Source organism: Syngnathus acus, chromosome 10 (genome assembly GCF_901709675.1).
Source record: "Syngnathus acus chromosome 10, fSynAcu1.2, whole genome shotgun sequence".
NCBI classification, from domain to species: Eukaryota; Metazoa; Chordata; class Actinopteri; order Syngnathiformes; family Syngnathidae; genus Syngnathus; species Syngnathus acus.
This window is the reverse complement of record NC_051095.1, coordinates 16,540,998-16,556,671: the sequence shown is the minus strand read 5'-3', so window position 1 is coordinate 16,556,671 and position 15,674 is coordinate 16,540,998. Positions and strand designations below refer to the sequence as shown.

Here is a 15,674-nt window from a genome sequence, read left to right as displayed (position 1 = left end):
GCTGACCGGAAATACAGGGGCGTTGTCATTTACATCCGACACTTTCAAATTAAAAATCTTTTTTGTGGAGAGGGGAGGTGAGCCGGCATCTGATGCAACGATTGTTATGTTGTATTCTGAAACACTTTCACGATCTAAATCAGCATCAGTCATCAATGCAAAATAATTTCTCACATTGGATTTAATCCTAAATGGAACGCGGCCTTCTATCGCGCACCTCACGTGACCGTTTTCACCAGAATCCAGGTCTTTTACATTAATGATACCAATAGTGGCACCAACGGGGGAATCTTCTAACACCGGACTGGTGAAGGACATTACATTTATGGCTGGAACATTATCATTTAAATCACTAACTTCTATTTCGACTTTTGTGGAGTCACTCAACCCACCCTGATCTTTAGCTTCGACGATAAGCTCTATTGTTTTGTATTTTTCATAATCTATTTGCTTAGCTACAGATATACACCCTGTCACCTCGTCTATCTGAAACAAATCTGTTATTCCTGCTTTTGATTTTGAAAATGAGTATGTTACTTGTGCATTTGAACCACTATCAGCATCTGTGGCATTTACAGTTACAACGCGAGTGCCCTTTGGGGCATTTTCAATTAATTTAGCTGGATACGAAGTTTGATTAAAAACGGGAGCGTTATCATTGATATCTTGAATGTTAATGTCAATATTTACTGTACCTGATTTCTGCGGATTTCCACCATCTACAGCCACTAATTTTAAAGTGAGTCGCGGCTGTTCTTCTCTGTCTAAAGCTTTCTGAAGCACCATTTCTGCATGTTTTTTGCCCCCCGGACTAGAGTGTTGTTTTAAAACGAAATTATCACTCGGAGTTAAAATGTAATTTTGTACGTTATTTGCATCCACGTCAGCATCATAAGCACTCTCCAAAACAAAACGGGAGCCAAGCGCAGCAGACTCACTAATTTCAAATTCTAAATGTCGATTTTCAAAAGTGGGAGCATTGTCATTTACGTCCAACACTTCGATGGTCACGGGATGCAATTCCATGGGGCTTTCCAATAAAATCTCAAAGGTGAAGCTGCACGGCGTCACGTCTCCACACAGCTGCTCTCGATCTATCCTCTCGTGGACAACCAGCAGCCCTTTGTCCGCCCTCAGCTCGGCGTACTGGACGTTGTCCCCTGTCACGATGCGGGCCCGCCCAGAACGGAGTCTTTTCAGATCCAAACCGAGATCCTGGGCCACATTTCCAATAAGCGATCCCTTTTTCATCTCCTCTGGGACTGAGTAGCGGATTTGCGCCAGCGTTGCATTTAGAAAAAAACAGCAAAAGACAAAGAGGCAGGCAGTCCGTCGCCATATTCCACCACGGTTTGGATGAATATTTTTCCACTCCATATTAAAAGAAAATTATTCCAATGAAGTGAACGGATCGAAAAATGACGAGGCACAATATCAGCCTATTTTAGCTCAATTGTTGTACGTTGTTCACGCACGGCTCTCCTGTGCCGAATGGCAGCTTCAGAGCAGGGAGCCGCACTACATCACCGAGCACTCAACATCTATTTTACATGTAACAGCGCCCCTTAGAGTCCGTTATGTGAAGTTTGTCGAGTTAGTCTAAAATAGTCAACGTAACTAAAAAAAAAAAAAAAAAAGAAATTAAACATTGTATGCCTTGATTAAAAATAATCACGTTAAAAGTCACATAAGGACAACACAAATTTAATTATCCTTGTTTAAGTTATAACTTGCACCAACAGTCAACCAACACAGTTGCATGAGCACTATTACAAAAGATGTAAAAATAATGATTTTAAATCCTCTGACTGAGCGCTGTTCAACAAATCCAAAAGAACTTGGTTTTCAGCACCACGGACAGAGACAGTCACGAATAGCTCCACTGTTCACTTTGGGTCAATTAGGCTCAGGATCAGCATAAGTACAATGATAACAAAATGCATTGTACTCGTTCAATGTGATTTATAAGTATATATATTATAGATATTGTACACTAATCATTTTTTCTGATGTTTGGTGACACAATATTGACACAACATAAAGCTCACAGAGTATACTAATGAATGGTGTGAACACTGCAAATCTGTATGATATTGAGACATTAAGTGGAGTATGAAAAGACACTAAGCAAACAGGCACTTTTACTTCACAAAACGAGGCAAAGAGATATCTTGGCTTTAATTTTGAAATTGGCAGAGTTGTGAAATGGACCCATTGTACTTTAAAGGCTAGAAGAATTATGCGAACATCATCCGGATTGAAGAAGAGATGTAACCTCTGTAACAGATAATGTTCTCCAGGATGATCATTTTAAGTGGCTGCAAAATTACTTTTGAGTAAAATAACCAATAATGTTTCTGGGGATCCATGCAAGACATGATCTTTTATGAGAATGAGTAAAGATCAAGGTTTATGATTTAAGACAAGCTTGGGTTGAAAGGGGCCGTACAGATTTTAGACAAGAAACTCCTCAGCCAGAAGAATTACGACAAGTCTGAAAGACAACCAAAGGGCTACAAACTACATAACCACAGATGCGGGGCTCCGAGAACCAAGTTGAAAACATACGTGGTTTGCTATTTATCTACAAATCAATGCAAAAAGAAAAACACAAAAAGCTGACAGACTTTTCCTATGAACCTTACCGTCATCAAGGAACAAAAAAAAATGTTACTCCACACTCCTTTTCATCCCAAAAGAACTTAGTATAGTGATAAGGCATATAAGCAATTTGCCCTGAGCATGAAAACTGTGAGACTTAGTGACAATATCAAATGAAAAAGGTGAAAAACATCACTCACCAAGGTTGACAAATGAGGAAATCTGCTTGTTGACATTCAACATATACTTGACGTTAATTGAATTAATAACAGGTATATGGAAAACTCTCACTGAGAGCAGCAGACGTTACCAGGTACAAAAACAGCAAAAGAATGGTGAAATACTGACTCACCAAGGTTGACATCTGTGAGAAGTTTCCTGACAGCTCCTTGTTCACATGTGGCGTTTCACCATCAGCTCCATCCACGCTCACTAAACTTTGACTCATGGCTTGCATATTCTTCATGTCACTTTTTCTAGAGTCAGTTGTCCTGCACACCTCGTAATTATACACGTGCGGGAGAGTCCCAGTCCCCAAAGTATCTGAGTACCGCGGTGGATAGTACGGGATGACAGGCAGGTTGGAGTGGTACAGGATGCGAGACTGTCTCCACCTGTGCACTTTGACTGCGATGATGAGTAGCAAGCATGTGACGAAAAGGAAGGAGACCACAGCCAGCGCCAAGACTAAGTAAAAAGTCAGCTTGTCATTATACTCCTTGTCGTACATGCTCAAGTCAGTGAACTCTGAGAGCACCTCAGGGAAGCTGTCGGCCACGGCCACGTTCACAATGACTGTGGCTGAACGAGAGGGCTGCCCGTTGTCCTCCACCACAACAGTCAGTCTTTGTTTGACAGCATCTTTATCAGTCACTTGGCGGACAGTTCGGATTTCTCCATTGTGGAGGCCCACTTCAAACAGCGCCCTGTCTGTGGCTTTGTGGACTTGATAGGAGAGCCAGGCGTTCTGGCCAGAGTCCACGTCCACGGCCACCACTTTGGTCACCAGGTAGCCCACGTCGGCCGAACGAGGCACCATTTCGGCCAGCAGCGAGCCGCCTGTCTGCACTGGGTACAGGACCTGTGGGGTGTTGTCGTTCTGGTCCTGGATTAGGATGTGAACTGTGGCCACGGAACTCAGCGGAGGGGATCCAGAGTCGCGGACAGTCACGTTAAAGTCAAAGGACTTGATTTGTTCATAGTCAAAAGATCTGACTGCATGGATGACACCATTCTCGGAATTGATGGAAACAAAAGAGGACACAGCTACTCCATTAACGTCTTTCTCCTCCAGGAAGTAAGACACTCGGGCATTCTGGCCCCAGTCTGCATCACTCGCACTTACAGTAAACACGGAAAAACCGGGAGAGTTGTTCTCTGGTAAAGTCTTACTGTATTCTGACTGATGGAATTTGGGCGGGTTGTCGTTCACGTCTGCTATTTTAACGTTGATGTTTTTACTACTTGACAGAGGTGGAGAGCCTTGGTCAGACACCATTATGGTCACATTATATTCAGGGACACTTTCCCGGTCTAAGAAGTTTTCAGTGACTATGGTGTAGTAGCCTGTTAATGAAGCCTCAATTTTAAAAGGGACGTCGGTGTTAATGGAACACTTGACAACGCCGTTGACGTCAGAGTCTTCATCATTCACGTTAAACACAGCTACTGTTGTACCTGGGGGAGAATCTTCAGGTATGGACTGAGAAAAGGACATGACTTCTATGTTGGGGACATTGTCATTCACATCAATTATGTTGATAAAAACTTTACATGTATCTGTATATCCTCCATGATCTCTAGCCTGAACATTTAATTGATAAGTCTTGGATTTTTCAAAATCCAATTCACCTAAAACTTTAATTTCTCCTGTTTTGGTATTTACACCAAACAACTGTTCTGTTCCTTTGGTGGCACGTGTGGAAAACGTGACGTCGCCATTTAGGCCTGCATCAGCATCATTTGCACTAACAGTCGTGATCAATGTCCCTGCAGGTGAATTTTCAGGCACATCTACCTTATAAACAGGTTGAGTGCACACTGGCGCATTATCGTTTGCATCCAGCACAGCAATTTCAATTCTTACTGTCCCTGATCTGTGTGGCTCCCCACCATCTGATGCAATCAGCATGAGCGTGAGACTCTCTTCTTTTTCTCGGTCTAAAGGCTTTTGTAAAACCATTTCCATGAATTTTGCTCCATCTGGTTGGCTTTGTATTTCCAATTTAAAATTATCTGAAGGTTTCAAAATATATTTATATATATCATTATTTCCAACATCCGGGTCGTCGGCATTCTCAAGTGAGAAACGTGCCCCGGGTGCGACACTTTCAGCTATTTTTAAATGAATTTCTGATTGTGGGAAGGACGGACTGTTATCATTAATGTCGACGGCCTCCACTATTACACGGTAAAGCTGGATGGGATTTTCTAAAATGATGTCAAAAGTGAAGCTGCAGGGCGTCGTCTTGCCACAAAGCTCCTCTCGGTCGATGCGCTCCTTAATCACAAGTGTGCCTTTGTCTCGCTTTAAATCAACATATTGTCGGCCTCCTTTGGTAATGATACGAGCTTTACCTGCTACTAGTCTGCCAACATCCAAGCCCAAATCTCTCGCAATGTTTCCAACAAAAGAGCCTTCCGCCTGCTCCTCCGGTATGGAATAGCGAGCCTGTCCAGCCACGGAGCGCAGCTCGCTCAGACAAAGAATCACAAACAGTGTGCGCCATCGGCCTCTGATAGCGCGCATCCGCATAAAATCCATCGTGAATTCAAAAATAGCAAGAGGACTTCTTCAAGTAAACCCAATGCTCACGTAAAAAACGTCTCAAATAAACCAGACTCCGAAGAAAATATGCCTCTTCAAATAACAAGCATGCACACCGTCGTGTTTATCAGCAATGAAGCTCTAAAAGGAGCTCAGGAGGAGCGCTCCTGTGCAAACGCGTTTCATTCTCATTCATTGACGTGTCACCAGCGGCGCTCAGAGCATGTTCACAGAACTGCACATTATTTTAATCGCCCTGTCTAATAGACGTAAAGACAGTACAAAGCATTTTGAATTATATGGTGCCACTTTCAATTAAGATATTAAATGCAAAAAATACAAACACATTTCATGACTAACGTTTGTAAAATATATACGTTTATATTTCAATTATGACAGCGCAGGATTATGGTGATTAAATTATAATTTTACATGCAAAAACATACAAACACATTCATGATTTATATTTCGATTACGACAGCACAGTATTATAGTGATGCTAGGTAAATAATCTAAACTACAGAACAGTAACTAAGTAAGAAAATCAAGACCTTCTAATAAATCATTATTCGGTGTATTTCATAACGTAATTAAGAAGACATTACATTCGTTTAAAATACAAAGGCTGAGCTTAAGATCAGGGGATGCTTTGAGAATAATTGTCAATTTTTGTCTATGTGAAGCCCTTTGAGACTGCTTGTGATTTAGGGCTATACAAATAAACTTGACTTGACTTGACTTGATGTTAGTATTGCGTCCAGAATTGTTTTCAATTATGAACAGCGATTAGGTTTTAAAATTCAATTGATTTTTAAGAAAATTACAATCATGATAATGTACAACAAAATCATCTAGATCCAGATAGTCGACTTAAATATCGTATCTGGAGCCGGACGATTTTTTTTCGTACTGTTGACGAAATAATAATAATAATAATTATAATAATAATAATTATTATTATATATTACATTTAAAAAAAAGTTTTTCCAGTGCGTATTATACGAATTAATAGATCAGCACTGGTCCAAAAAAGGGATAAAACTCAGCAACACTCTTCAGCACCACGGACAGCAAGATTGAACGTCCAACTCATGTGCAATGTTGGGACTACCGGCGCCATAAGTAACGGCGTAACTCACACCGTTATAGATTTCCAGTATTGGATACTCCTTTACTATATTGATTTTTATAACTGTTATGGTTATTAACAGTGGGATGTGGCCTGTTACTTAAGCTATTTGGGACGCGTCGACGCGCAAAGCAAAAACGCTGCCGCCCCTCAGCGGATTAACTTCTGAGTCGCTACGCCTCGCGTCAGCCAATCAACTTCTGGAATGTGTCATGTGATCATTATTTCGTTTTTGTACAAAACAATGATCATCGGCACCGTCCATGCTCATGCCTCGTTGTACAATACTTATTTGTATCTATACATAACAAAACAGGAACATGCATGAAGGACTGAGTCCGAAACTTGGCATACCTGGATTGTTTTTTTAGCTGTTGAACTGGACGAAGACGCAACATTGTTTACATTACCATATAGCAAATTCTACGCCACTGGGAACGATAGCTTTTTTTTCTCCCATCAGAGGAGTATTGGAAAAAGAAAGCTGTTGGGTTTGTTCAATTTGTATTTATTTCTAGAACTTCCTCAGCATTCAACAACATCGGCATTCTCGCTAGTCGACTTCCTCGTTTTATATGTCTCTTTCCTTTTCTCCACTCCCGTCCTCTATCTGTATAGTATTCCTAGTGGCAGGACTACGACACATCAGGGGTTTTGCCGTAAAAAATGGCAAGGTATGCTTGTGTGTTGGTGTGTTTGTCTCAGGGAGCAAACAATTAAAACATTGCACTGTATTTCTGCATCATGTTACACTTGGTTATCTTTTTACACAGCTACTGTACCAGAGATGAGGCTGTAGCCCCCACATTCAGTAATATATGTGTTATCTAAAAAAGCACCCCAAACATTTTAAAACATTTCACTCACCATTGTTGACATATGAGAAAAGTGTCCTGACAGCTCTTTGTTTGCAGGCGGCCCATCAGCATCATCCACACTCACTAAACTTTGACTCATGGCTTGCATGTTCTTCATGTCACTTTTTCTAGAGTCGGTGGTCCTGCACACCTCGTAATTGTACACGTGCGGGAGGGTCCCAGTTCCCAAAGTATCCGAGTACCGAGGCGGATAATACGGAATGACGGGCAAGTTGGAGTGGTACAGGACGCGTGACTGTCTCCACCTGTACACTTTGACTGCTATTATGAGCAGCAAGCAGGTGACGAACAGGAAGGAGACCACAGCCAGCGCCAAGACCAAGTAAAAAGTCAGCTTGTCATTGTACTCCTTATCGTGCATGCTCAAGTCAGTGAACTCTGAGAGCACCTCAGGGAAGCTGTCGGCCACCGCCACGTTCACAATGACTGTGGCTGAACGAGAGGGCTGCCCGTTGTCCTCCACCACAACAGTCAGTCTTTGTTTGACAGCATCTTTATCAGTCACTTGGCGGACAGTTCGGATTTCTCCATTGTGGAGGCCCACTTCAAACAGCGCCCTGTCTGTGGCCTTGTGCACTTGATAGGAGAGCCAGGCGTTCTGGCCAGAGTCCACGTCCACGGCCACCACTTTGGTCACCAGATAGCCCACGTCTGCTGAACGAGGCACCATTTCGGCCAGCAGTGAGCCGCCCGTCTGCACCGGGTACAACACCTGAGGGGCATTGTCGTTCTGGTCCTGGATGAGGATGCGAACGCTTACGTTGCTGCTGAGGGGAGGGGAGCCTCCATCCTGTGCTCTGACAATAAATGTCAGCTCTTTGATTTGCTCGTAGTCAAATGAGCGAACTGCACTAATAACTCCACTTTCTGCATTGATAGACACAAATTCACTAATTGGACTTCCTCCGATTTCACTCTGCTCCAACATGTAGGAGACACGAGCGTTCTGTTTTTCATCTGGGTCTTTGGCAATCACTCTTAAAACAGAAACACCTGGCAAGTTGTTTTCTGCAACGTGTGCGCTATAAATGCTGACCGGAAATACAGGAGCGTGATCATTCACGTCTGACACTTTCAAATTAAAAGTTTTTTTTGTGGAAAGGGGAGGCGAGCCGGCATCGGACGCAACAATTGTTATGTTATATTCTGGCACCCTTTCACGATCTAAATCAGCGTCAGTCATCAATGCAAAATAATTCCTCACGTTGGATTTGATTCTAAATGGAACGCGGCCTACAATCGCGCAACTCACGTGACTATTTTCGCCAGAATCCAAGTCTTTTACATTGATGATACCAACAGTGGCACCGACGGGGGCATCTTCTGACACGGGACTAGTAAAGGACATTACATTAATGATTGGAACATTATCATTTAAATCAATTACTTCAAGTTCGACTTTACTAGAGTCAGCAAACCCACCTTCATCCTTAGCTTCCACCATGAACTGTATTGTTTTCTCTTTTTCATAATCTATTTGTTTTGCTATAACAATGTCTCCTGTCAACTCATTTATAAGAAATAAATCCGCTATTTCTGTATTGTATTTTGAAAATGAGTATGCTATTTTTCCATTCGAACCACTATCTGCGTCAGTGGCATTCACAGTTAGAACATGTGTGCCTTTTGGTGCGTTTTCAAATACTTTTGCTTTATAAATAGTTTGATTGAAGACGGGAGCATTATCATTCGAATCTAAAATTATAATTTCTATATTTACTGTACATGATCTCTGTGGATTTCCACCATCTACAGCCACCAATTTTAAGGAGAGTCGCGGCTGTGCTTCTCTGTCTAAAGCTTTCTGAAGCACCATTTCTGCATGTTTTTTGCCCCCCGGACTAGCGAGTTTTTTTAAAACGAAATTATCACTCGGAGTTAAAATGTAATTTTGTACGTTATTTGCATCCACGTCAGCATCATGTGCACTTTCTAAAACAAATCGAGACCCAATTACAGCAGACTCGCTAATTTCAAATCGCAAATAATTGTTTTTGAAAGTGGGAGCATTGTCATTTACGTCCAATACTTCGATGGTCACGGGATGCAATTCCATGGGGCTTTCCAATAAGATCTCAAAGGTGAAGCTGCACGGCGTCACGTCTCCACACAGCTGCTCTCGATCTATCCTCTCGTGGACAACCAGGAGCCCTTTGTCCGCCCTCAGCTCGGCGTACTGGACGTTGTCCCCTGTCACGATGCGGGCCCGCCCAGTACGGAGTCTTTTCAGATCCAAACCGAGATCTTGGGCCACATTTCCGATGAGCGAGCCTTTTTTCATCTCCTCTGGGATTGAGTAGCGGATTTGCCCCTGCGTTCCATTTAGAAAAAAACACCAAAAGACAAAGAGCCAGGCCGGCCCTTGCCTTTTTCCTCCTCGGCGTGGATGAATGTCTTTACACTCCATATGAAAGTAAAATGTATTCAAATGAAGCAATCGATTAATGACTATAAAAAAAATAGACGCAATTATTTCATCCGATTTCAGCTCAAAGGCGATCGATACGTTGTACACGCAAAGCTCTTTTGTGCCAAATGGCAGCAACAGAGGAGGGAGCTGCACTATGTAGTCAGCACCAACAAATCAATTTATCAGGTAACAGCGCCCTTTAGAGGCGGATAGGTGAAATTTGTAAGGTTAAAAATGTTAAGATAAATACATCATTAAATGTGGCGTATTTGTTTTTAATAGCGGGATAAAAAAAAACATTAAAATGACAAATCACAAATATATAACCCCACTCACCCACCCGGAAAGAGTCGTAATGTGCACACACAGAAAAACAACACCGTTTCGTGTAGTGACATAATAGAAAACATTTAAACGATCACTAACCCTTCAGCGTGAGCGCAGGTCAAAACACCAACTTCAGCACCACGGACAGAGACAAGTCGACAGGTTTTGCGAGATCACCAAACGTTGCACCATTGCAATGTATTCATCATACTAATTTATGATAGAGTACATTTTAAATAGCTTTTTAGATGTTCACTTCCAGAATATGTCACAGTGACTCTGGTATAGGCCATGAAATATTGTGCAGTTGTGCATATTTTTGAGACGTGAGGCACTTGACAGCCTATGAATAAGGTACAGAAGCAAAAACTGAAAAAGTTAAATATATAGAGCACAGCCACTATCATCCGTTTAGTTCAAGTACCAGGAGAATATCATTAAAATGTAGCAGAATAAACAACCATGACTCTTTCTCAAGGTTGATGCACTCTCGTCAATATTGGCGAAAAAAAAAAAAAAAAGCGCTCATCGTGTACAATACATTCCTGGACGAGGATTTTCTCATCCAGAAAATGGGAAATAGTCTTTTACAATGACCACAGCCTTAAACAATAACAACACAGGCCAGTGGCTCACAGCCCACTGATCTTAGATCTTAGTTTGTCTTCTGCCCCTCTTTATTCAAAGGCAAAACCATAATGGGTAGGCTTAAAAAATTGTCAGGGAGCAAATAATTATTAATACCTTGCACTGTATTTCTGCATCAAGTTACACTTGGTTATCTTTTTAGACAGCTACTGTACATGAGATGAAGCAGTAGCTGTTCAGTAATAAGTGTGATAAGAAAAAACACCCCAAATTCTTTAAAACATTTCAGTCAGCAGTATGGAGACCAGTGAGGAGAGAATAACGTTCTCCTGTGAGGCTGTGAAAGTGATCAGATTAAAACAAAAACTAAGAGCAAAATAATACTGAGAACTTTCACTCACCAATGTTGACATCTGAGAAAAGCCTCCTAGCATCTGATTGTTGTCATGCGGCGTATCAGCATCAGCTCCATCCACACTCACTAAACTTTGACTCATGGCTTGCATGTTCTTCATGTCACTTTTTCTGGAGTCAGTAGTCCTGCACACCTCGTAATTGTACACGTGCGGGAGGGTCCCAGTCCCCAAAGTATCTGAGTATCGCGGTGGATAGTACGGGATGACGGGCAAGTTGGAGTGGTACAGGACGCGAGACTGTCTCCACCTGTACACTTTGACTGCTATGATGAGCAGCAAGCAGGTGATGAAGAGGAAGGAGACCACAGCCAACGCCAAGACTAAGTAAAAAGTCAGCTTGTCATTATAGTCCTTGTCATGCATGCTCAAGTCAGTGAACTCCGAGAGCACCTCAGGGAAGCTGTCGGCCACCGCCACGTTCACAATGACTGTGGCTGAACGAGAGGGCTGCCCGTTGTCTTCCACCACGATAGTCAGTCTTTGTTTGACAGCATCTTTATCAGTCACTTGGCGGACAGTTCGGATTTCTCCATTGTGGAGGCCCACTCCAAACAGCGCCCTGTCTGTGGCTTTGTGCACTTGATAGGAGAGCCAGGCGTTCTGCCCAGAGTCCACGTCCACGGCCACCACTTTGGTCACCAGATAGCCCACGTCGGCCGAACGAGGCACCATTTCGGCCAGCAGCGAGCCGCCCGTCTGCACCGGGTACAGAACCTGAGGGGTGTTGTCATTCTGGTCCTGGATTAGGATGCGAACTGTGGCCACAGAACTAAGCGGAGGGGATCCAGAGTCACGGGCAGTCACGTTAAAGTCAAAGGACTTAATTTGTTCATAATCAAATGATCTGACTGCGTGGACGACACCATTCTCAGAATTGACGGAGACAAAAGAGGACACAGCTACTCCATTAACGTCTTTCTCCTCCAGGAAGTAAGACACTCGGGCATTCTGGCCCCAGTCTGCATCAGTAGCACTGACAGCAAACACGGAAAAACCGGGAGAGTTGTTCTCTGGTAAAGTCTTACTGTATTCTGACTGATGGAATTTGGGCGGGTTGTCGTTCACGTCTGATATTTTAACGTTAATGTTTTTACTACTAGACAGAGGTGGAGAGCCTTGGTCAGACACCGTTATGGTCACATTATATTCAGGGACACTTTCCCGGTCTAAGAAGTTTTCAGTGACTATGGTGTAATATCCTGTTAATGAAGACTCAATTTTAAAAGGGACATCGGTGTTAATGGAACACTTGACGACACCGTTGACGTCAGAGTCTTCATCATTGACGTTAAACACAGCTACAGTTGTACCTGGGGGAGAGTCCTCAGGTATGGACTGAGAAAAGGACATGAGTTCTATGGTGGGGATATTGTCATTCTCATCAATTATGTTAACAATAACTTTACATGTATCCGTAAATCCTCCATGATCACTTGCATGCACATTTAATTCGTAGCTTTTTGATTTCTCAAAATCTAACCTACCAGCAATTTTAATCTCTCCAGTTTTAACATTTACATTAAAAAGCTGGTTTTCCTCTTTCGTTATGTGAGGAGTGGAGTAGGTGACGTAACCATTTAAGCCTGCATCAACATCGTTTGCACTAACAGTCGTGATCAGTGTCCCTGCAGGTGAATTTTCAGGCACGTCAACCTTATAAACAGGTTGAGTGCACACTGGGGCATTATCGTTTGCATCCATCACAGTAATTTCAATTCTCACTGTCCCTGATCTGTGTGGCTCTCCACCATCTGACGCAAATAGCATGAGTGTGTGACTCTCTTCTTTTTCTCGGTCTAAAGGGTTTTGCAAAACCATTTCGATAACATTTCCTCCGTTTCGTTCATTTTGTACTTCCAATTTAAAATCATTTAAAGGTTTTAGGGTGTATCTTTGAATATCATTTATTGCAACATCAAGATCAGCTGCATTGGCGAGTGAGAAACGGGTTCCTACTGCAGCATTTTCAGCTATTTTTAAATGAATTTCAGATTGTGGGAACGACGGACTATTGTCATTAATGTCCACAACTTCCACTGTTACTCGATAAAGCTGGATGGGATTTTCTAAAATGATGTCAAAAGTGAAGCTGCAGGGCGTCGTCTTGCCACAAAGCTCCTCTCGGTCGATGCGCTCTTTAATTACAAGTGTTCCTTTGTCTCGCTTTAATTCAACATATTGTCGGCCTCCTTTGGTAATAATACGAGCTTTACCTGTTACTAGTCTGCCAATATCCAAGCCCAAATCTCTCGCAATGTTTCCAACAAAAAAGCCTTCCGCCTGCTCCTCCGGTATGGAATAGCGAGCCTGTCCAGTCACGGAGCCCAGCTCGCACAGACAAAGAATCACAAACAGTGTGCGCCATCGGCCGCCGACAGTGCGCATCTGCATAAAATCCATCGTGAATTCAAAAATGACAAGATGACTTCTTCAAGTAAAACCAATACTCAAAGTCTAAAACAAACACGAGAATCCAAAAGAAATGTGCCTCTTTAAATGTCGAGGAGTCCGTCGTATTTATCGGCAATGAAGCTCTAAAAGGAGCTCAAGAGGAGGACTCCTTCACGGACGTGTTTCATTCTCATTCATTGACGTGTCACCAGCGGCCCTCAGAGCATTTTCACAGAACTGCACCTCTATTTTATTCGCCCTGTCCAAACGTAAAGACAGTCCAAAGCATATTGGTATATTTCTACACGCATAAAAGTACAGATACAACTTTTGACAAAATATAGGTTTCAATTTTGAGTATGACAGCACAGAAATAAAGGGAAGTTAAGCAATTAATTGAAACTACAGACCAGTAACAATTAATAAAATAAAGACCTTCATATGAAATCATTACTCAGACTAAATTATACAACGTAATTAAGAAAACAATACACTATTTTAAAATACAAAGGCCGAAGTTATGATTGCATCCAGATTTTTCTTTTAATTACGAACAGCGATTCAGTGTTAAAATTAAATAGATTTTTAAGAATATTACATAATATCCAACAAAATCATCTCAACTTAAATATCGTATCTGGAGCCAGACAATTTCATTTTGTACTCCTGACGAAACAATAATAATCATAATCATAGTAATCTTGAGAATAATATTGAGAATAAGAATGAGAATAAGGACGAGAATAAGACTGAGAACAATATTTTTTTTTCCAGTGAGAATTATACGAATTAATAGATTCACACTTGTCCAAAAAAGTGATAAAAATCAACAACAATGTTCAGCACCACGGACAGCAAAATTGAACTATATATATATATATATAGCAAATGATAATGATAATGAAAGACATGACTCACCAAAGTTGACATCTGTGTGTCAGCATCAGCTCCATCCACACTCACTAAACTTTGACTTATTCCTTGCATGTTCTTCATGTCACTTTTTCTAGAGTCAGTGGTCTTGCACACCTCGTAATTGTACACGTGTGGGAGGGTCCCCGACCCCAAAGTATCCGAGTACCGAGGCGGATAGTACGGGATAACGGGCAGGTTGGAGTGGTACAGGACGCGAGACTGTCTCCACCTGTGCACTTTAAATGCGATGATGAGCACCAAGCAGGTGACGAAGAGGAAGGACACCACAGCGAGCGCCAAGACTAAGTAAAAAGTCAGCTTGTCATTGTACTCCTTGTCATGCATGCTCAAGTCAGTGAACTCTGAGAGTACTTCAGGGAAGCTGTCGGCCACCGCCACGTTCACAATGACCGTGGCTGAACGAGAGGGCTGCCCACTGTCCTCCACCACAACAGTCAGTCTTTGTTTGACAGCATCTTTATCAGTCACTTGGCGGACCGTTCGGATTTCTCCATTGTGGAGGCCCACTTCAAACAGCGCCCTGTCTGTGGCTTTGTGCACTTGATAGGAGAGCCAGGCATTCTGGCCAGAGTCCACGTCCACGGCCACCACTTTGGTCACCAGATAGCCCACGTCGGCCGAACGAGGCACCATTTCGGCCAGCAACGACCCGCCCGTCTGCACCGGGTACAGCACTTGAGGGGCGTTGTCGTTCTGGTCCTGGATCAGGATGCGAACACTTGCGTTGCTGCTGAGGGGCGGGGAGCCTCCATCCTGTGCTCTGACGATAAAAGTCAGCTCTTTGATTTGCTCGTAGTCATATGAGCGACCTGCACTAATAACTCCGCTTTCTGAATTAACGGACACAAAGTCACTAATTGGACTTCCTCCTATTTCACTCTGCTCCAACATGTAGGAGACACGAGCATTCTGATTTTCATCCGGGTCTTTGGCAATCACTCTTAAAACAGAAATTCCTGGCGAGTTGTTTTCTGCAATGTTTGCCCTATAAATGCTGACCGGAAACACTGGAGCGTTGTCATTTACGTCTGACACTTTCAAATTAAAAGTCTTTTTTGTAGAGAGGGGAGGTGAGCCAGCATCTGACGCAACAATTGTGATGTTATATTCTGACACACTTTCACGATCTAAATCAGCATCAGTCATCAATGCAAAATAATTTCTCATATTGGATTTAATCCTAAATGGAAGGCGGCCTTCAATCGTGCACCTCACTTGACCGTTTTCACCA

The 15,674-nt window shown here is 42.6% G+C and overlaps 2 protein-coding genes across 21 annotated transcripts in view; both read right to left on the bottom strand.

Moving 5' to 3' along the window:
• The window catches only part of LOC119128672 (protocadherin gamma-C5-like), a 212,343-nt gene that overhangs the window by 111,929 nt on the left and 84,740 nt on the right, over nt 1–15,674 (bottom strand). The window contains exon 1 of one of the 20 annotated variants that reach the window (XM_037261292.1): nt 11,102–13,767. The exons of 16 other annotated variants lie outside the window; for them this stretch is intronic. In XM_037261292.1, the coding sequence (XP_037117187.1) occupies nt 11,102–13,516 (2,415 nt within the window). In that variant the 5' untranslated portion in view covers nt 13,517–13,767. Of the gene's footprint in view, nt 1–2,953; nt 5,541–11,101; nt 13,768–15,674 lie in introns of those variants that run through there. 3 more of the 20 variants (XM_037261295.1, XM_037261299.1, XM_037261324.1) reach the window with 3 other exon arrangements.
• On the bottom strand, nt 6,865–10,982 carry LOC119129632 (protocadherin gamma-A3-like). Its single transcript, XM_037262986.1, has 2 exons — nt 7,365–10,982; nt 6,865–6,876 (listed from the first exon to the last, which is right to left on the bottom strand). Exons 1-2 carry the CDS (start codon nt 9,780–9,782, stop codon nt 6,865–6,867), a joined length of 2,430 nt encoding a protein of 809 aa, XP_037118881.1. The 5' UTR covers nt 9,783–10,982.

Coding starts and splice junctions, on each gene's coding strand:
- LOC119129632 (XM_037262986.1), bottom strand. CDS start 9,782: ATGGAGTGTAAAGACATTCATCCACGCCGAGGAGGAAAAAGGCAAGGG.